Source organism: Callithrix jacchus, chromosome 14, assembly GCF_049354715.1.
Source record: "Callithrix jacchus isolate 240 chromosome 14, calJac240_pri, whole genome shotgun sequence".
Taxonomy (NCBI): Eukaryota; Metazoa; Chordata; class Mammalia; order Primates; family Cebidae; genus Callithrix; species Callithrix jacchus.
The window spans coordinates 26,782,939-26,805,117 of NC_133515.1; the positions used below are offsets into that span (position 1 = coordinate 26,782,939).

The window sequence follows — 22,179 nt, forward strand, 5'->3', positions numbered from 1 at the left end:
GGCCTGCTGACTTGGCCCTATGCCTGTTGCACAGGATGTTGAGAGGGAAAGAAAATCAGATGATGTGTTTTGAAAACCAGTTCCTCACACAACTACAAACCTGAAAGTAAAACTGTTTTACATTTTAAAAAATCATCAGCAGAAACTAGGTAGCTGTGAAAATAGAATAGTCCACTGGTAGGGTTTAAATTGTGCAAATAGACCTGTTGCCCATCATTTTTCTTCTCTGAGCATTTCTTCATTTGCAAATGGGGGAGTACCTGTGCAAGTGACAACAGGGTGGTACAGGGCCACAGTGGGTGGAAGGGATGCCCTTAAACCTGCTGCAGCCTTTACCTTTCACATCTGAACAGGAAGACACACTTCATAGGGTGTCCACAAAGACTTGAAAGCTCAAAATCTGAAACATCAAAATTAAACACAGACCCACTTTCTTTGCTTTTATAATCCTGTATTCTATGTTTGACAAAATGACTGTAAAATAAAGCAATGGTAAGAAGCAGATTCAGAGGACTAAATGGAAAGAAGGAAGAGATGGGAAAAAAAGGCTGGAAATCCATTCACTTGTTTATTTACTGAGCCTGGTCCAATGTTGACAGAACTGAGATTAACCAGGTTAAGAGTTGGCAAAGGACAGGAAAGCAAAGTATAAAATTTAAAAGCTGACCGGGCGCGGTGGCTCACGCCTGTAATCCCAGCACTTTGGGAGGCTGAGGCGGGTGGATCACGAGGTCAAGAGATAGAGACCATCCTGGTCAACATGGTGAAACCCCGTCTCTACTAAAAATACAAAAAATTAGCTGGACATGGTGGCGCATGCTTGTAGTCTCAGCTACTCAGGAGGCTGAGGGAGAAGAATTGCCTGAACCCAGGAGGTGGAGGTTGCGGTGAGCCGAGATCGCACCATTGCACTCCAGCCTGGGTAACAAGAGCGAAACTCCGTCTTAAAAAAAAAAAAAAGTAGCTGGGTGTGGTGGTGGATGCATTTACAGATACTCAGGAGGCTGAGGCACGAGAATCGCTAATCACTTCAACCCCCAAGGCGGAGGCTGTGGTGAGCTGAGATCACATCATTGCACTCCAGCCTGGGTAACAAGAGTGAAACTCCATCTCAAAAAAAAAAAAAGCTGAACTGGTACAGTGTTATGAAGAAGTGTTTAGTATTTATAGTACCATATTACAGTCACTTGTTGATTTAGATATGAATTTTCATGTGTTGTTAGAAGACTCAGGGAAATATACAGGATCCCCAGGAGTGAGATTGAGATTCTGGGTCTTACTAGCTGTACTTTGGGTAACTTATTTAACCCTCTCTCAGCTTCAGTTTCCTCAAATCTAAATTAGGGCTTAACTAATCATTATGTCCTTTGTAAGGCTAGAAATGTGGATTAGCAATTACATAGATATGTATGTAGCCAGTTTTGTAGATATGCTGGGACATAGTAGGTATTCAATAAATTATATATATACCTGAATAAACAAATTATACATCTATTAATATTTTATAAGTTATACATAGAGTTGAACATCATTTAGGTAAACTGTTTAATGAAAGACATTTTATTGTCAGATTATAAATCAGTGTGATGATAATCCCTCCTACCCACAAAACTAAAATTGTATGTATGAAATTCCTGTCGGCCCTCCCGCTTCAGTCCATCTTTGGATGCTGAGGCTCTGGTTGCCAGTCTTTATCTCTATACCTCCTGTCCCTGGTCTAGAGGAGAAACAAAGCTGCTCTGAGGCCCTGTAACAGAGACCCTCGTCGTCCATATTTGCATTAAAGAAGTTATGGAGACTGTGCAAAACTGTCCTTCTCCCAAACTTCTGCAGGTACCATTTCCATCCCACTACCCAGAGGTACATCAGTAGGCAGGAGCCAGGCAGGTGAGAAAGATGTGGAAGCCTTGTAAGTGGTTGGCTTTGCCATCTCAGAAGTGCAAAGAAATGAAAATCTATCAAAACAGAATGCCATTCCATGTTTCAGGCTCTTACCTCAGCTCAAATCAAATGTCTTTTCTTTATTTATTGGTCCCATAAATAGACACACACTTTAGATAATTCTATTGTTATCCCTTCTTCTTTTAATGAACACATACTGGTTTCAAGGAATATCCCTAATAATCCTGGCCTGACAGGCTGCAGAACTTCAATTCAGTCATCTTTTACTTTAATTTTACTAGCAACAGAGGAATTTCATCTTATATTATCACCAACTACTATATTAAAGGATGTGAAACAGTAATTCATGCATAATTCTATTTAATAATGGTTTTCAAAGTGCTCTGCTGTTTGAAAATGCTTCCTAGATGATTCTGATGGGAGAGCTGAGAACCACTGCCCTACACTATAACTACTCAATTGAATTTTACTCAGTCAGTGCTGCTTCCCTCCTGCTTCAAGTAAACAATGCTTAACCCTTTCATCATTTCTAAAATAACTGAGCAATTTTTCAACAATCAGTGTAGAAACTAGTGGGGAAAAATTGGCCAGGCGTGGTGGCTCACGCCTGTAATCCCAGCACTTTGGGAGGCTGAGGCGGGCTGACTGCCTGAGCTCAGGAGTTTGCCACCAGCCTGCAGGACATGGTGAAACCCTGTCTCTACCAAAATACAAAAAATTACCTGGGTGTGGTGGTGGGCACCTGTAGTTCCAGCTACTCGGGAGGCTGAGGCAGGAGAATTGCTTGAATCCAGGAAGTGGAGGTTGCAGTGAGCCAAGATCACACCACTGCTCTCCAGCCTGGACAACAGAGTTGAGACTCTGTCTCAAAAAAAAAAAATTGAAAACTGTGGGAAAAGGTTGTCCTTACAAGTGAAAACATGAAATCTCAAGTGGATAGACTAACTTTTAAGAAATACATATCCTTATTCAGGAAGCTGAGGCAGGAGGACCATTTGAGCCCAGGAGTGAGAGGCTTCACTGAGCTATGATTGCACCACTGCACTCCAGCCGGGGCAACAGAGCAAGACTCCTGTCTCTAAAAAAAAAAATAAATACATATCTTTCAAATTTGCATAAAATGCCCTTGTCTTTACTTGTATAGCCTCTTCTGTTTCATGAACAGGCATGCTGAAAGTCTATTTACTCTCCTCTCTATGAAACAATGTTACAGCTGGGCGCAGTGGCTCATGCCTATAATCCCAGCACTTTAGGAGGTTGAGGCAGACAGATCATGAGGTCAGGAGATCGAGACCATCCTGGCCAACATGGTGAAACCCAGTCTCTACTAAAAATACAAAAATTAGCTGGGTGTGGTGGTGCGGGCCTCTACTCTCAGCTACTTGGGAGACTGAGGCAGAATAATTACTCCAAGAGGCGGAGGTTGCAGTGAGCCAAGATTGCACCACTGCACTCCAGCCTGGGCAACAGAGTGAGACGATCTCAAAAAGAAAGAAAGAAAGAAAAAATGTTGTTACAATAAATGAGAAGTGTTATGAACACAATGAACCTGGTATGTTAGACATTAAGTGTGCTGCCACCCCATGTGAACCTCCAAGTGAAACTGCTCACATAACTGTTTTTTGCTGCATGCAAACCTGCTAATACACTGTGGGCTAGAGTGGGCTCCTGACTTAAGAACAGCAGCCAATCCCTACTCTAGACAATGACCTGACCAGACCTAGTATAAAAAGGTAGTCTGGCGCAGTTAAATTCCCTCGGCAATTAGAGACTAGAGACAGGAGCTAAAAGTCATGATGTAGAAAAGAACCTCAAAGGTGCAAGTTAAAGTTATTACAAGGAAACAGAAACTAAGTATGCAAAAGCTGTGAATTAGAGAAGTTAGTGAGTACAGGGAGAATGGAGCTAACAATGTAAAAAGAATAAAGTCAAATGTGTGGCAGAGCCCAAGCCTAGACATCCACCTTCTCCTGCTGAGGATCACCACCCAATTTCTGCTCTTCCTGATGCTGGGGGGTGATTTCTGGATGGGAGATGGGGTTAGTGAGGTGGCTCCTGAATTCCCAGGCCCATATCCTTAAATAATGTCACATTGTTTGAGCTAACTTGCAGCTTTTGAGTCTTTTTGTTTGTCCCACTTGAGATTCCTTGCAACTAAATAAGTCTAATTCAAACAACTAGTTAAGCCAATACCATTTGTTAAAAATAATGCACAATTCTAAACTTCTGTTTCCCTAACCAAGTCTGGCAAAGTCTGATCCATTAAGTTTTAAATCTTGTACAAGTTTAATGTCACTGTATCTTTACATATTCATTGGTACAATTCACATCAAATTTTATGCTTATTCATTTTTGCAAAGATATCATGTACACAAAGATACAATTCAGTAACTGAGAAACAAGTGAAACTTCTGACTATACTTTCAGATTTGTTCGATCATGATACTTCTGATAAGGATCGTCGACATACCAGTTTCGCCTCTTCCAGAAGGACGTCGTCATTTTATCTAAGAGTTTACTCTGGGTTTTATTGCAGAATACAAATTCCCTCAGTCGCTTTTTTCTCACAGGTTCCTTTTTCCATAGTTTTTTCTTATAACCAGCCTATCAGATATTACAAAGAAATGTAAAACATCCTATTATGTAGAAAACAACAGGTATCTTCACAACTCAAGGTTTATAGACCCTGTAAGAACAAAAACCAGACTTCCATAGGGGCTGGAATATTTTTTGGAAAGATGTGATTCTCAATGGGGGTGGATGGAGAAAGCATGTGTAATTTGAAAAAGAAATAGTAATACATAATATATATTTTTTAAATGTTATTTAAATTAAAATCACAGAAAATAAAACTAAATGTGACTGGGAAAGTACAAGGTAACACAGAATTATAATCACTAACTTTATAGGCATGATCTTATTATCTCTTCAGCAATCTTTAACAACATACTATTATTCTCATTTTACGTATTTTAAAAAAGAAACCATTGATTAGAGAAGGAGCAGACAGAATTCTGAGAGCTAATAAGAGTTCTTTTTTTGTCCTGTTTTGAGACAGGGTCTCACTGTCACTCAGGCCTACCTCCTGGGCTCAAGTGATCCTCCTGCCTCAGCCTCGTGTATAGCTGGGACCACAAGTGTGCACCAGCATACCAAGCTAATTTTTAAAATTTTTGTAGAGATAAAGTCTCACCATCTTGCCCGGGCTAATAAGAGTTCTTAACTACTGTCTTTCCTAATGTAGAAGACAATGGAGTGCTTGCTAGGGTAACAACATTAATGTTTATTAAGGAGGCTGAGTATAACAAGAGCTGAGATGCATAGTTCTCAAGTAAGTGATTTCATTTATACTTTTCACACACAAGGGACTAAATTTTATAGGAAGTACTTTTCTTTTTTTTTTTTTTTTTTTTGAGACGGAGTTTTGCTCTTGTTACCCAGGCTGGAGTGCAATGGCATGATCTCGGCTCACCACAACCTCCGCCTCCTGGGTTCAGGCAATTCTCCTGCCTCGGCCTCCTGAATAGCTAGGATTACAGGCATGCACCACCATGCCCAGCTAATTTTTTGTATTTTTAGTAGAGACGGGGTTTCACCATGTTGACTAGGATGCTCTCGATCTCTTGACCTCGTGATCCACCCGCCTCGGCCTCCCAAAGTGCTGGGATTACAGGCTTGAGCCACTGCGCCCGGCCCCAGGAAGTATTTTTCTAAGGAATTATGAATATGGTAAGACTATCATTAGGAGTAGTGAAGGAATGGTTAATCCATACGTTTATCCCAGAACTTTCATATACACCCATACATGTATTTTGAATTTTTAAAGAATTTATTTTTAAAGACAAGGAAAATTAGATTGAATATAAAAACTAGGCCAAGGTAGGCAGATCACCTGAGGTCTAGAGTTGGAGACCAGCCTGACCAACATGGAGAAAGGTTGGTCCTGGGAGGCGGAGGTTGCGGTGAGCTGAGATCACACCATTGTACTCTGGCCTGGGCAACAAGAGCAAAACTCCCATCTCAAAACAAAAAACAAAAAACAAAACCAACACTATAATCATAGCCTGTTTAAACCACAAGGGATCTTAGGTGCCACCCAGCTCAACATTTGGCTAAAACCATGCAGCAAGCCCTTGGGTCCTCTCAAGCCAAGGGCTATTTATGGCACAGTACCGACTGAACAAAGCCATGGCTGTTTGCTGAGAATGTGCCATGGGTTTCTGACGTCTTAGTATCATTACTGTGACCATCAACTTCTGTAAGAACAGTGATGAAATAAGGAAAGGTTATTTAAGAGTTCTGGTTTTAAAATGCTGGCAGTTAGATTTTTGCTACTCATTGCTTACAATTTTAAATGCAAAGATCCAAAGCCAAATCTCTACATTTGTGTAGTAATTTTTTAGTTTGCAGGCCAAACTAGGTTTCTATGGATCTCTGACGTACAAATACCTAATTTGCTGTCCTGCTCATTACCACCAGGATCCTTTAAAGATTATTCATGGAGGCCGGGTGCGGTGGCTCACGCCTGTAATCCCAGCACTTTGGGAGGCCGAGGTGGGTGGATCACGAGGTCAAGAGATCGAGACCATCCTGGTCAACATGGTGAAACCCCATCTCTACTAAAAATACAAAAAATTAGCTGGGCATGGTGGTGTGTGCCTGTAATCCCAGCTACTCAGGAGGCTGAGGCAGGAGAATTGCCTGAACCCAGGAGGCAGAGGTTGCAGTGAGCCGAGATCGTGCCATTGCACTCCAGCCTGGGTAACAAGAGCAAAACTCCATCTCAAAAAAAAAAAAAAAAAAAAGAATTATTCATGGAATGGAACCACTGTGAAAATGCTTGAAATTTTTTAGACAATCTCCAGATTCAAAAATGGAGGAGTGGCCAGGCGCAGTGGCTGACACCTGCAATCCCAGCACTATGGGAGACTGAGGCAGGCAGATCACCTGAGGTTGGGAGTTCCAGACCAGCCTGACCAAAATGGAGATAACCTGTCCCTACTAAAGGTACAAAAAAATTAGCTGGGCATGGTGGTGCATTCCTACAATCCCAGCTACTCAAGAGGCTGAGGCAGGAGAATCGCTTGAACTCAGGAGGTGGAGGTTGCAGTGAGCTGAGATCGCGCCATTGCACTGCAGCCTGGGCAACAAAAGCAAAACTCCACTTCAAAAAAAAAAAAGAAGAAGGAAATAATAAATATCAAGGACTACTGGATAAAACCATGTCATGGAGAATACTTTGTTTTATACACTAGTATAAATTAATCTACCCAGAATTTTTTGTTTTCCTCTGAAAATTAGATTTTGAAGAAGCAGGGCATTCTATACATGGTATACTTTTGGGAGCCCTGAAATGAAACTAGGATTATCATTGGAGAGTATGATCAGGTCCTTTACAGTAACATGAGGACTCCAGAGCCCAGTAAGAGGGAAATGGAAAGGAAGGCAAGAAAATCCACCCATTTTATTTTACTAAGGGCTAGATGAGGACCTGGAAATAACTGGTACAAAAACAAAGTGGGTGGGCGGGGGGGATGACTAGGCGCCTTGGCTCATGCCTATAATACTAGAACTTTGGGAGGCTGAGGCAGGTGGATCACTTACGGTCAGGAGTTCAAGACTAGCCTGGTCAACGTGGTGAAACCCATTCTCTACCAAAAATACAAAAATTAGCCTGGCATGGTGGCACACACCTGTAATCCCAGCTACTTGGGAGGCTGAGGCAAAATAATTGCTTGAATCCAGGAGTAAGAGGTTGCAGTGAGCTGAGATTGTACCACTGCACTCCAGCCTGGGCGATGGAGTGACACTCTGTCTCAAAAAAAGAAAAAACAACACACAAAAGGTAAGAAATGTTTCCAGTGGTCCCAAATTCACAAAACTCAGAACCATCAGAACTTTAGTTCAGCTACTTATGGATTATAAGAGCTTCTTTTGACTGGTGTGGAAAACCACTCACCACAGTGTTTCAACAGAGAAATGAGCTGAGAGTTCCAATCAACCCATTTATTTACAAATTTAAGACTGTTTATAAGATGGGAGAATCCTCTCAACCTTTTAAACAGCAAGAAAGATCTGCCACCTATTTTATTTTTACAGGGAACCAGATTTTGATCTTTAAAGAATTATTTAATTTCCAAGTAATAAAAGGGAACTGCTGCTTTCTTTTCTTTCTTTTTTTTTTTAGACGGAGTCTTGCTCTGCTGCCCAGGCTGGAGTACAGTGGTGTAATATTGGCTCACTGCAACCTCTGCCTCCCAGGTTCAAGTGATTCTCCTGCCTCAGCCTCCCAAGTAGCTGGGATTACAGGCACCCGCCATAAAGTCCGGCTAATTTTTGTATTTTTAGTAAAGCTGGGGTTTCACCATTTTGACCAGGCTGGTCTTGAACTCCTGACCTCAAGTGATCTGCCCGCCTTGACCTCCCCAAGTGCTGGGATTACAGGAGTGAGCCACTGTGTCCAGCTGAATTCTGCTTCATTTTAATCTGCTCACACTCCTTTTTCAACTAAGTAACAGTGTGAAGACTCACCTTTCTTCTCACCCAAAGTCCACAATGAAGTCGAAGAAACCTGTAGATGACAGCTTTCACAGTCTTTCTCTTGCCTTTTCGTGTACTGAAGTATGTTAGAGATCTGACTGGTAGCTTCAGGACACTTGGAAGCAAGGGGGCCACTCTAAAACATATTTTTAAATGTTTAGCTTATAATCAGACTGATTAAAGGGTTAAAATTCATATCTATAATAAGAAATGAGTGAAGCTGCTCCAATGGAATGGAGCTAACTTTTCATATACAATGTTACTTCCAATGGTCCATGAGACTAAACATGAATAAGAATAGCAACCATCACCAACTCACAAGTCTTCTAAAACCCACCCCCTTAGTCCCTGTAAAAAGGTTCACTGTTGCCAGGCGCGGTGGCTCAAGCCTGTAATCCCAGCACTTTGGGAGGCTGAGGTGGGTGGATCACGAGGTCAAGAGATTGAGACCATCCTGGTCAACATGGTGAAACCCTGTCTCTACTAAAAATACAAAAAATTAGCTGGGCATGGTGGTGTGTGCCTGTAATCCCAGCTACTCAGGAAGCTGAGGCAGGAGAATTGCCTGAACCCAGGAGGCGGAGGTTGCAGTGAGCAGGGATCGCGCTCCAGCCTGGGTAACAAGAGCAAACTCTGTCTCAAAAAAAAAAAAATTCACTCTATTATCATACTTTCATTTCTTACCCATCTTCCCACCAGACTGCAAACTCCCTGAGGACTTCGACTTGCTTTTCCTTGCGTCCTTTTTGCCAAGTCCAGTGCTAGGCACCCAGGGGTGTTTAACTGAATGTTTGCTCACTGAATGACCAACACACACAACCCAGCCTTATAAGCTGAGCGTCTTGTTCACCCTCTACTTTGGATGATAGCTTCCATGCAGGAAAGCATACATACAAATCAGCTGTGTGCTGTTTGGCACTTTCCTGCTGCAGGCACCTAGATACATGGATGTCAGTTAGAGCCTCCCACTGAATCAAGCAGAAGTCTGCATAACTAACTGCAGGTAGGCGAAGAATACCACCTACTTCTAGGATAAGTATGCAGGCATAAATGTCTTGGAAAGTTTGTCTAAGCATTGCATTTACTGAAATATACCCTACCAGCTGGGCATGGTAGCTCATGCCTATGATCCCAGAACTCTGGGAGGCTGAGGCAGGCAGATCATGAGGTTAGGAGTTTGAGACCAGCCTGAGCAATATGGTAAAACCCCATCTCTACTAAAAATACAAAAATTAATCAGGTGTGGTGGCGCTCGCCTATAGTCCCAGCTACTCAGGAGGCTGAGGCAGAAGAATCGCTTGAACCCAGGAGGTGGAGGTTGCAGTGAGTCGAGATCATGCCACTGCACTCCGTCCTGGGCGACAGAGTGAGACTCCGTCTCAAAAAAAAAAAGAAAAAGAAACTATACTCTACCTATTAAGGGTCACTGAAGTACGCCCACATGTCAGGTTTTTCTCAGATGTGATAAGTCTGGAAGTGGAGGAAACAACTGATGTCTGAATGTGACCAAAACGTCCAGTGGACAATGCAGAAATAAGAGAGGCATTCTTGACACAATTTCGATAGGTTGAAGATGCCAAAATATTTAGGGGCCGTAGGATTCCTGTAAAGACAGAAGCATAAATAATACTCCAAAATATGCATCCAAAATTAGGAGATGTATCAATGCCACCAAGTATTATACATAATTAAGGTGCCCTGAGCATCAAATTCACCTGTGAAGCTTTTAGCACCTTACTAAGGTATAACCATAAAATAATGACCTATTTTATATATACAATTCAACAATTTTTAGAAAATTCAGAGAGCTGTGCAACCATCATCACAATCCAGTCAGATGTTTGCTAGCTCTATGTCCAGTACTAGGAAAAAAGATGTGTATAATGTTTGTTCCCACCTCTCAGATCTTATATTCTGGTGAGACAGAACTCTCACATACAGTACAATGGCAGGTCAGGGATACAAGAGCTTGGACCCTTCCTGAAGAGACAATAGTGGCAAGAGAAAGAATCTTGAAGAAAAGAGAAGAGGCACTTGGGTTCTCCTCTAGAAAATGAACAGGCCCTTAGAAGAGGAAGAACACATTTCAGGCAGGAAGAACAATAAAAGCAAAAGCGCAGGGACTGAAACAAATACAGGCAACCCTAGAAAAACATGGGTTTGAACTGCACAGGGCCACTTACACACAGATTTTTTTCAAAAAAATTTACACCAAGTGCGCCTGCCTGTCCAGCCTCTCCTTCTACCTCCTCCACCTCTTCTTTCTCTGCAATCCCAGACACAGCAAAACCAACTCCTCCTCAGCCTAGTTAATGTAAAGATAATGAAGACCTTTATGATGATCCACTTCCACTTAATGAACAGTAATCTATTTCTCTTCCTTATGATCTTCTTTTCTCTAGCTTGCTTTATTGTAAGAGTATATAATACACATAACATGCAAAATATCTATTTTAAAATTCTTTTTTTGAAGCAGGGTCTCACTTTGTTGCCCAGGCTAGAGTGCAGTGGTATGATCATAGCTCACTGCAGCCTTGACCTCCTGGGCTCAATCAATCCTCCTACCTCAGCATCCCGAGTAGCTGGGACTACAGGATGTGCCACCATGCCTGGCTAATTTTACTAGAGACAGAATTTTGCCATGTTGCCCAGTCCGATCTTGAACTCCTGGCTCAAGTGATCCACCTGCCTTGCCCTCCCAAAGTGCTGGGATTACAGGTGTGAGCCACTGTGCTTGGCCTAAGAATATATGTTAATCAATGGGTTTTATTATTGTTAAGGCTTCTAGCCAACAGTAGGCTATTAGTAATTAAGTTTTGGAGGAGCCAAAAGTTATACTTGGATTTCAACTGCGTGGGAGTTGACACCCCACCTGCTGTGTTGTTCCCAGGATCAACTGTACATGTACAGGCTGAGGACCAGACCTGCCTCAGAGGCTGAGATTGCTCGCCTATCAGAGATGCCTGGGGAGGAGTGAGCAGTGAGATGGAGCAGGTCAGAAGGCAGATTTCAGAGAGCTAGATGTGTGGTCTGGATGCATTCCTCTTACCAGTCCTTCCCACTATGGCCAGACTAAAAGTTCATGGCTGCAAATTAGAATCGCTCATGGAGCTCTGACTCCACCCATAAATTCTGACTAAAGTCTAGTGTGGGACTCAAAATTGTGCATGTTATAGAAGTTCCACAGGATGATGAGAATGTCCTCAGAACTTAAAGTAGTAAAAAAAACACACTAATACAAAACTAAAAATTAAAAGAAAATGTGGTGATGGTTCTACCACTTGTTAAATTAATAAAAAATCATAAAATGTACACATAAAATGGGTAATTTTATGGCATGTGAATTCTACCTCATATAAAGCTGGTTAATAGTCCATCTGAGGGCCAGGCCCGGTGGCTCAAGTCTGTATTCCCAGCACTTTGGGAGGCAGAGGCAGGTGGATCACAAGGTCAAGAGATTGAGACCATCCTGGTCAACCTGGTGAAACCCCGTCTCTACTAAAAATACAAAAAAAATTAGCTGGGCATGGTGGCGCATACCTGTAATCCCAGCTACTCAGGAGGCTGAGGCAGGAGAATTGCCTGAAACTAGGAGGCAGAGGTTGCGGTGAGCCAAGATTGCGCCATTGCACTCCAGCCTGGGTAACAAGAGCGAAACTCAGTCTCCAAAAAAAAATAGTCCATCTGAGTCTGCTGCTCAGCTGGGACTTAGAACTACTCTCGTATTTTCCATTGCAATGATTTCATGTAACAGATGAGGGGCCATGTGGTGTAGAAGTGCTAAGGTTTGAATCAGATGGTTTCGGCTCATACAGTTCCTTGCTGTGTAACTATGGGCAAGTTACTTAACCTCTCTGTGCCCCAGTTTCCTCAAATTTAAATAAAGTTAATTATGAAGAGGTAATGACACTTGAATGAGATGAAGCATGTAAAGTGCTTGGAAAATATTTAGCACACAGAAAACATATAATGAATACTAATGGCAGATAATAAAGAAGAGGAATACTTAGCAAAGGTGATAGAGGTTGAATATTTGAAATGCCTATGACCAGGAGTTTGGATTTTTTTCAATTTTGCATAAAGGAGATATCTTACATGAAATTCATTTGTTTCATATACATCTTATACATATAGGCTGAAGTTAATTTTATACAATATTTTAAATAATTTTGTTTTTCTTTTTATTATTTATTTATTTATTTTTTTTTTAAGAAACGGGTCTCGCTATGTTGCCCAGGCTGGAGTGCGTGGCTATTCACAGATGCAATCCCACTACTAATCAGCACAGGAGTTTTGACCTGCTCCGTTTCCGACCTGGGCTGGTTCACCCCTCCTTGGACAACCTGGTGGTCTCCCGCTCCCAGGAGGTCACCATATTGATGCCGAACTTACTGCGGACACCTGATTGGCAATAGCACACTACAGCCCAGAACTCCTGGGCTCAAGCAATCCACCCACCTCAGCCTCTTGAGTAGCTGGGACTACAGGTACGTGCCACTGCACCCGGCTAAATAATTCTGTACATGAAACAAAGTGTGGGCTGCTACCCATCACATGAGGTCAGGGAAAGAATTTCCCACTTGTGGTGTCACGTTGGTACTCAAAAAGTTTCAGATTAGAGATGCCTAACCTGTATATTAACAGGTGGCTGGCTGATGATAAGCATGATGATGAACACATATTTTACTTTTCTCCATCAGTGATAACAGGGCGGGGTGAGGTGGCTCACACCTGTAATCCCAACACTTTGGGAGGCCAAGGCAGTTGGATCACCTGAGGTCAGGAGTTCAAGACCAGCTTGGCCAACATGGTGAAACCCTGTCTCTACTAAAAATACAAAAATATTAGCTGGGCAGAGTGGCACGTGCCCGTAGTTCCAGCTACTCAGAGGCTGAGGTAGGAGAATCATTTGAACCCAGGAGGTGGAGGTTGCAGTGAGCTGAGATCACGCCACTGCACTCCAGCCTGGGTGACAGAATGAGATTCTGTCTCTCCCCCCAAAAAAGAGGTAACAATTTGCAACTGAAAACAGTACAAACAGTGGAGCAGAAAACTGATGATAGCCCTTACATAGAGTCTCTGGAAATCAAATTCTCTACCCACCGCAGGAATTAAAGTCTCCGGGTATAAATAAGTTAAACCTCAAAGAACTGAAAAGATGTACAGATGTAATAAGGCAGGAGATCATTGGAGGACTGTAGACAAGAAAGTGTTCCAATTTTCTGGTTTAGCACCAAGGGTATAAATTAAAAAAAAAAGAAAAAGAGGCCGGGCGTGGTGGCCGATGCCTGTATTCCCAGCAGTTTGGGAGGTCGAGGAGGGTGGATCACCTGATGTCAGGAGTTTAAGACCAGCCTGGCCAACATGGTGAAACTCTGTCTCTACTAAAAATATAAAAAATTAGCCAGGCGTGGTGGCAGGCACCTGTAATCCCAGCTACTCAGGAGGCTGAGACAGGAGAATCACTTGAACCCCAGAGGCAGAGGTTACAGTGAGCCGAGATCACGCCATTGCACTTCAGCCTGGGCAAAAAGAGAGAAACGCCATCTTGGGGGGGGCAGGGAAGAAAGAAATACAGATCAAAACTAGCAAGATAAAATCAGGAATAAATACACTGAAGTTAGAAAAAAAATGGTTATTGAAACAACAGGAACGGGGAACTTAGTTGAGAGCAATTCCTGGGAAAAGATGGCGGGAGGCTCTATCTACTGCACCTTCTGGTGGACCAATCATGTGATTAAGCCTGTAATGGAAACCTAACAGCCTAGCTCTAATTTCCTTCAGTTCTCTGTCCCTGTCTGGGCATTTTCATACAGACTAGTCTACTGTAAACATACTCTTGTACGGAGAACACAGATGTTTTCACAAAAGAGGTAACACAAAACCAGAGTTTTGAAAGTGTAAGAAGAGACAGAGGGAATAGGACGTACAAAGCTGACGATGCACATTTGGAGAATTACAAATAGCCCTGTGTGGCATGAAGCAAAGGACTGAACGGGGGACATGAACTGCACTGGGTGGGAGTGGAGTAGAGTGTGACAGATTTTTCATCTCATGTTTCCTAAAAGAATTTTGATTAATATCTAAAATATCAAATCGTTTAAATTGTTTAAAAAGCTATAATTTCCCACATATTTAAAATACTGACATTTAAAAATAAGCCATCACATCACTCTTTAAAATATTTACAATAGAATCTAAATAGAAGTTGATAACTACCTACATCATCTATTTAAAAAACAGAAGAACTATAAATTCAAGTAGATGAAAAATAACTTTTTGTTAACAGACACTCCAAAATAATGTAAAAAAGACCAGCTGGAGTGGGAGAAGATAAAGGATACACATTTAAAAAGAAAAAAAAAACAACCCTAAATAAATAAGACAACCCAATAGGAAAATGGGCAAAATATTTAAGTGGATATTTCATAAAAGAAATTCAAAAGGCCAATATACATGTGTAAACACACTACAGCTTGTCACTAATCAGAGAAATGCTTATTTAAATCTCAGTAAGATATCATTACAAAGCTACCAGATGAACAAAAATTTGTAGGTCTGACAATAACAGGTGTTGGTGAGGATGTGGAACAGTTTGGCAATACCAGGCAAGGCTGAATATATACATATTCTCTGACCCAACAATTCCACAGCTAGTTTTACACACACACACACAAACGCCCTCAGAAACAATTACACTCATGCGCCAGGACAAGATCAAATCAGCTTTGTACCTAATTGCCCCAAACTGGAAATGGAGAATTGTGGAACAGTCATATATTACATAGCAATGAGAAAGCATTATAGTTATGCAAAATGAATGAATGTCACAATGTAAAAGAAAACACTAAAGAGTTTACTGTATGAGTCAATTCATGTGACATTCAAAACCAGGCAAAACTATGCTTTTGAGAGATGCACATATAAATGCTAAAACTACTATAGGAAAAACAGGCAACCTAATAGTAATTACTAAAATGAGAACAGTGCTTTTCTTTGGGGGAAGCAGAGAATATTGATACACAGTGGAGAGGAGCATTCTGGTGGTGCAGTGTTTTGACCTGAATGTTAAACAGGTGTTTGCTTTAGAATTGTTAAACCATTCATGCATACTATACACAACTATCTTTATATGTATTATATTTCGCGAACACAAAAAATACTCCACATAAAAAAAAACTTTTCTCTAACGGGAAAATTTACATCGTTGCATTTTCTTTACTAACCTCGTATATTCTTCCACAAAATTTTATCCTAACTTGTTTTGTGCGAAAGTAACTTACTGAGCATCCTATGGTATTTAGATACCCTTTAACTTTCTGCAACAAGAACTAAACGGCAGTGACGGCGACTTAACTTAGTGGTCTTTACTTCTGCTATCACTCAGTCTTAAGTCCTCATGCCAGCCCTTGTGCCGGGGGCTGTAGTTAAAAATTAGCCTTCAAGCTTACTATGTGTCAGGCACTTCCCAAGACGCTTTACGTGCATGATCTCATTTAATCCACAGGTAGGTGGTATTACCCCCATTTTACAGGTGTAGAATCTGAAGTTAGGAGAAATTAATTATCAAGGTCAAAGGTCGTGAATGACAGCAAATCCTAGTCTCTAAATCAGAAAGTTAGGTGGGCCTTTTTGGTCTCCCTCGCCCACTTCGCCCCAGTTTCTCTGACTTGTTTTCTAGGGAAGAAAAAACTGGCAAGGAAACGTAAAATGCGGGACACAGAGGCCAGCCCGAGTGCGAGTTGGGGACCCTTGCTGCCGGTCACACAGCCTCAGAGAAAATTGGGCGCAACCCTCTTATCTTAAATAACGACCCTTTTTACTTGTTAACCTCCAATCTAAACGCCCTTTCCATCCCGCACCAGTTCCCCATTCTGTGAAGGCATGCAAGGAACAGGTCACTCTACACTAACCTGAAGCCGTTTTCACCGCACCAGCAAAAGCGCAGGCAGCCATCTTGCAAACCTCGTCTACGGCGGCCGCTTTGGGTTTAAAAGCACAAGAGAAAAGTGAACGTAGAGAAAGCAAGGAGGCGGAGTCAAGGAACAGGAAAAGAACAAAGGAGCGGTCCACTCAACATTTATTGAACGTCATCGCCAGCTTCTGCCCTTCACTGCTGTGAAACAACTGCCTATAGAAACTTCTACAAAATTTCTATTTAAAAAATTCTTATTGAAGCCAGACATGGTGGCTCGCGCCTGTAGTCCCAGCTACACTAATCGGAAGGCTGAGGTGGGAGGATCGCTTGAACCCGGGAGGTCTAGGCTGCATTGAGATGCAATCACTCAACTGCACTCGCGCTTGTGCAAATATTTTAAGCAAAGGACCCCGTCTCAAAAAAACAAAAAAGCCCGGGCGCAGTGGCTCACACCTGTAATCCTAGCACTTTGGGAGGCGGAGGCGGGAGGATCACGAGGTCAGGACCAGCCTGGGCAACAGGGTGAAACCCTGTCTCTACTAAAAACACAAAAATTAGCCAAGTGTGGTGGCACATGTCTGTAGTCCCAGTTACTCGGCAGACCGAGGCAGGAGAATCGCTTGAACCCGGGATGCAGAGGTTGCAGTGAACCGAGACCGCGCCATTGCATTCTAGCCTGGGCGACAGAGCAAGACTCCTCAAAAAAAAAGAAAAAGAAAAAAAATTTTTTAATTAAAAAAATTCTACAATGGCATGCATGTTTAAGGAAGAAAAAAGAAAAAGAAAAATAACAAAATTCTAATTAAGTATGTAATTGAAAGATTTAAAGTACACAACATAGTTGAAGATTTCTTTTTGCTCTTTTTATTAATGTTAACCTTACAAAACTGGAAGATGTTAGTAATATTATATAAAATCATTTTGTGCTTTGGGAGGCTGAGGTGGGAGGATTGCTTGAGTCCAGTTTACTCCAGCTTGGGCAACATAGTGAGACCCCTATCTACAAAAAAATTTTTTAATTCATCAGCTGGATGAATAACCTGAGGTCAGGAGTTCAAGACCAGCCTGGCCAACATGGTGAAACCCTGTCTGTACTAAAAATACAAAAAATTAGCTGGGCATGGTGGCAGATGCCTATAATCCCAGCTACTCCAGAGGCTGAGGCAGGAGAATCACTTGAACCTGGGAGATGGAGGTTGCAGTGAGCGGAGGTTGCCCCAATGCACTCCAGCCTGGGTGACAAGAACGAAACTCTGTCTCAAAAAAAAAAAAAAAAGAGAGAGAAAAAGAAATAATTCGCCAGTTGTGGTGGTGTGCTTTTGTAGTCCCAGCCACTTGGAAGGCCAGGCAGGAGGATTGCTTGAGCTCAGGAGTTCAAGGTTACAAGTGAGCTGTGATCACACCACTGTACTCCACACTGTACTCCAGTCTGGGCCATAAAGTGAGATCAAAAAATTGTTTTGGAAGAAAACTGGATTGTCAACTATATCAAATGAATGTAAATATTCTAAAGATACTACACATACATACATACATTATTTTTAAAAAGTCAGTAACAATGTCATTTGGTCATTTTGTCAACAACATCTTGACTTTCCCTGAACAATTCTACCTTATTTTATTCTTGAGAATTGGTGAGTGTATATATTTTTTTCTGATGTTTATTCAAATGGGGGGGGAAAAAACCCCACAACCAAACTGTCTCTTCTATCCCACTGCCCGAGATTTTCTCCATAGGGAATATCCAACATCATCCATGCATATACAATATACAACATTACTTACTGGCTGAAATGGGTAAGGGTGAAACACCTGGTCTCCAGAAGTTCACATTTAATAAGGAGACAAGCATAGGACATAAATAAGGCAAGGCAGATAAACGATTCATTGGGGCAGTTAAAAGTTGAGAGAAGTCTCTGGAGTGATCTCAAATGAGCAGGGAGGCTATAAGATGGATCTTAAACAATGGGGAAGACTTTAGCAAAGGCAAAGCCAGTCTATGCAGTTAAGAATAGCAAGAGCTAAGGTCAAAGGAGAGGGTGCCAAGACAGACACAGGATTTATTAATATTTAGAGCAGTAGTTCTTAAACATTGTCATCTCAGAACTCATTTACACTATTAGAATTGTTGGGGATCCCAAAGAGGTTTTTCCTTTTATGGATTATATCTATTGGTATTTACTCTCTTGAAAATTAAAATTGTGAAAAATTAAAAAGTTATTGTGTCAGTGTCCTATTGTTGTTTAACAAATTACCACAAACTTAGTGGCTTGAATGACAAATTACTTACAGTTCTGTAGGTCAGAAGTCCAAAACAGATTTCACTAGAATCAAAGTAAAATCAAACCAAAGGGCTGTGTTCCTTCCGGAGGCTCTAGAGAATTCTTTTCCTTGCTTTTTCCAGTTTCTAGAAGCTTTATTTCTTGGCTCATGACTTCCTTATATCCTAAGACTGCAATTGTATCACTTTGATCTCTCTATCCATTGTCACATCTCCTCTGACTGTCCCTCCTACATTCTTTTTTATTTTTAGAGACAGGCTCTCACTTTGTTGCCCAGGCTGGAGTGCAGTGGTGTGATCTCGGCTCCCTGCAACCTCTGCCTCCCAAGTTCAAGCGATTCTCCCTGCCTCAGCCTCTCAAGGAGCTGGGATTACAGGCATGCGCCACTATGCCCAGCTAATTTTTGTATTTTTAGTAGAGACAGGGTTTCACCATGTTGGTCAGGCTGGTCTCAAACTCCTGCCCTCAAGTGATCCACCTGCCTCGGTCTCCCAAAGTGCTAGGATTACAGGCGTGAGCTACTGCGCCTGGCCAGTATTTCCACTCAACTATTTGGTCAATAATCACCTAATGAGCAGTAAGACATTTTACCTAGGGGTTCCTGGAACATGCTTTAAGAACCTCTGAGATGGCTGGGTGCAGTGGCTCATGGCTGTAATCTCAGCACTTTGGGAGGCCGAGGTGGGCAGATCACGAGGTCAGGGGATCGAGACCATCCTGGTTAACACAGCGAAACCCCATCTCTACTAAAAATACAAAAAATTAGCCAGCCATGGTGGCATGTGCCTGTAGTCCCAGCTACTCGGGAGGCTGAGGCAGGAGAATCACTTGAACCTGGGAGGCAGAGGTTACAGTGAGCCAAGACTGAGCCACTGCGCTCCAGTTTGGGCAACAGAGGGACACTGTATCTCAAAACAAAACAAAACAAAACAAAAACAAACAACCTCTGAGATGGTTATACTTCAATTTGTCTGAGATACAGGTGTATAACCTTGGAAAACTATTGTTGCCAACTTGATCTCCCACCTATGGTGACCACTTTGAGTCCAGAAACATCCACATATGCTAGACAAGTATTGAGACATTCATAAGAGCTCTTTGAATTGGAAATGGGAGTCACTGCACATTTTTTTTTTAAATGAGGTGAGTGCAGTGGTGTGATCATAGCTCGCTGCAGCCTCAACCTCTTAGGTTCAAGCAATACTTTCACCTCAGCCTCCTGAATAGCTGGGACTACAAGCACACACCATTACACCTGGCTAATTTTTAATTTTTTTTGTAGAGACCTAGCTCTTACTATGTTGCCCAGGCTGGTCTCAACTGTTTGGTCCTGGACTCAAACAATTCTCCCATCTCAGCCTGCCAAAGTGCTGGGATTATAAGTGTGAGTACTGAGCCTGGCCTCACTGTGTATTTTTTGAATAAGTGAGTGATTTAAGTTTTATTTTTTAGAGAAAGGGTCTGAGTGCAGTGGTGCAATCACTGTAGCCTGGAATTCTTGGGTTAAAGCAATCCTACCACACAGCCTTCCAAGTAGCTGGCACTACAATCATACCCTGCCAATTAAATTTTTTTTTTTTTTTTTGAGATGGGAATTTTGCTCGTTACCCAGGCTGGAGTGCAATGGCACGATCTCGGTTCACCGCAACCTCCGCCTCCTGGGTTCAGGCAATTCTCCTGCCTCAGCCTCCGGAGTAGGTGGGATTATAGGCATGCGCCACCATACCCAGCTATTTTTTTGTATTTTAGTAGAGACAGGGTTTCACCATGTTGACCAGGATGGTCTCGATCTCTTGACCTCGTGATCCACCCACCTCGGCCTCCCAGTGTTGAGATTACAGGCGTGAGCCACCGTGCCCGACCTAAATTTTTTTTTAAATAGAGATGAGGTCTCCCTCTTTTGCCCAGGTAGGTCTCAAACTCCTGGGCTCAAGTTATCCTCCCACCTCAGCCTCCCAAAGTGCTGGGACTATAGGCATGAGGCACCACACCCAGCCCCAGTAACATTTTTTTAAAATTGAGACCGAGTTTCACTCTGTCGCCCAGGCTAGAGTGCAGTGGTATGATCTCAGCTCACTGCAACCTCTGCCTCTCCGGTTCAAGTGATTTTCTTGCTTCAGCTTCCCGAGTAGCTGGGATTACAGGCCTGTACCTCCATGCCTGGCAAATTTTGTATTTTTAGTAGAGATGGGGTTTCTCCATGTTGGTCAGGCTGGTCTCAAATTCCTGACCTCGTACTCCATTACAGGTTTGAGCCACTCTGATAACATTTTAAAGCAAAAATATTCACAACTTGCATGGGAGAGTGAGGATTAAGGACTTGGGTTATAAGGGATTGGGAGACTGATTTTGAAGTTTGAGATCTTGAAGCTAGAGAGGTTGGTTCCTAATGATGTTCAGGTGCAAGTTGTGGCTGTGAAATATATGACTGAAGCAGGATGAAAGTGTTCACTCGCATTAAGAGGTTCAAGGTCAAGGGTGTTAGAAAAGTCACCAGCACCACTGAGCATGACAGCAGTGGGCAAGAGGCAGCAATTCAATTGCTAAAATTACTAAAGAAAATGGGAGACTGCTCTGGAAGCTAAGTGATACAGATATGAAACTGAGTATATGTAATTACTATAGTTCCCTAAAAATCATAGAACATATACAAACATAATCATTTGATTTTAGATAATTTTCAAGTCCATCTCTCCATGCTACAAGTCATAGCACAGTCTACCTCTAGAAAGAATACTATATTGTAATAAATTACCCAGTTAAGACCTGGAATACTTTGCAAACTCAATAGAAGATAGAAAAGTTAGTTTCCACGATATTGCAATAAGATGGTAATAGTATTAATACTAACATATTAATACTGGAGTATACATGAAGTATTAATACCATATTTTAATATTTAACATGTTTTGATTATAGAATCAGTAGAATACTTTCTTTTTAAAAATTTTTTTCGGCCAGGCGCGGTGGTTCATGCCTATAATCCCAGCACTTTGGGAGGCCGAGGCGGGCAGATCATGTCAGGATATCGAGACCATCCTGGCCATGATGAAACCCCATCTCTACTGAAACAGAAAAAGTTAGCCAGGTGTGGGGGCAGGCGCCTGTAGTCCCAACTACTCAGGAGACTGAGGCAGGGGAATTGCTTGAATCCGGGAGACAGATGTTGTAGTCAGCTGAGATTGTGCCACTGTACTCCAGGGAAAGAGCAAGACTCCGTCTCAAAAAAAAAAAAAAAAATGTATATATATATATATATATATACATACACACACACATACATACATATATATACACACATACATATATATATGTATATTTTGTTTGTTTTTGTTTTTCTGTATAGAGACTAGGTCTCACTGTGTTGCCCAGGCTGATCTCGAACTTCTGGGCTCAAGCGATCCTCCCGCCTCGGCCTGCCGAAGTGCTGGGATTACAGGCGTGAGCCACCGCGCCCGGCCTAATGGAATACTTTCAACCGTGCTTCTGTATTGACCTTCCATGTTCCAACCCATCCACAATTGCAGCCAAAATGAT

The 22,179-nt window shown here is 42.1% G+C and overlaps 1 protein-coding gene across 6 annotated transcripts; it reads right to left on the bottom strand.

The window, feature by feature from the left end:
• Positions 1–1,531: 1,531 nt before the first annotated feature.
• Positions 1,532–16,410, bottom strand: MRPL35 (mitochondrial ribosomal protein L35). 6 transcript variants are annotated; one of them, XM_078348960.1, is made up of 5 exons: positions 16,356–16,410; positions 9,856–10,045; positions 8,434–8,578; positions 5,795–5,921; positions 1,532–4,506 (listed from the first exon to the last, which is right to left on the bottom strand). In XM_078348960.1, the coding sequence occupies exons 1-4, from the start codon at positions 16,396–16,398 to the stop codon at positions 5,802–5,804; spliced, it is 498 nt and encodes a 165-aa protein (XP_078205086.1). In that variant the 5' UTR covers positions 16,399–16,410; the 3' UTR covers positions 1,532–4,506; positions 5,795–5,801. The 6 variants fall into 6 exon arrangements, with proteins under 6 accessions (XP_078205086.1, XP_054101271.1, XP_078205084.1 ...); XM_054245296.2 differs by lacking the exon at positions 5,795–5,921 and adding an exon at positions 7,596–7,713; XM_078348958.1 differs by lacking the exon at positions 5,795–5,921 and adding an exon at positions 7,596–7,717.
• Positions 16,411–22,179: the final 5,769 nt, after the last annotated feature.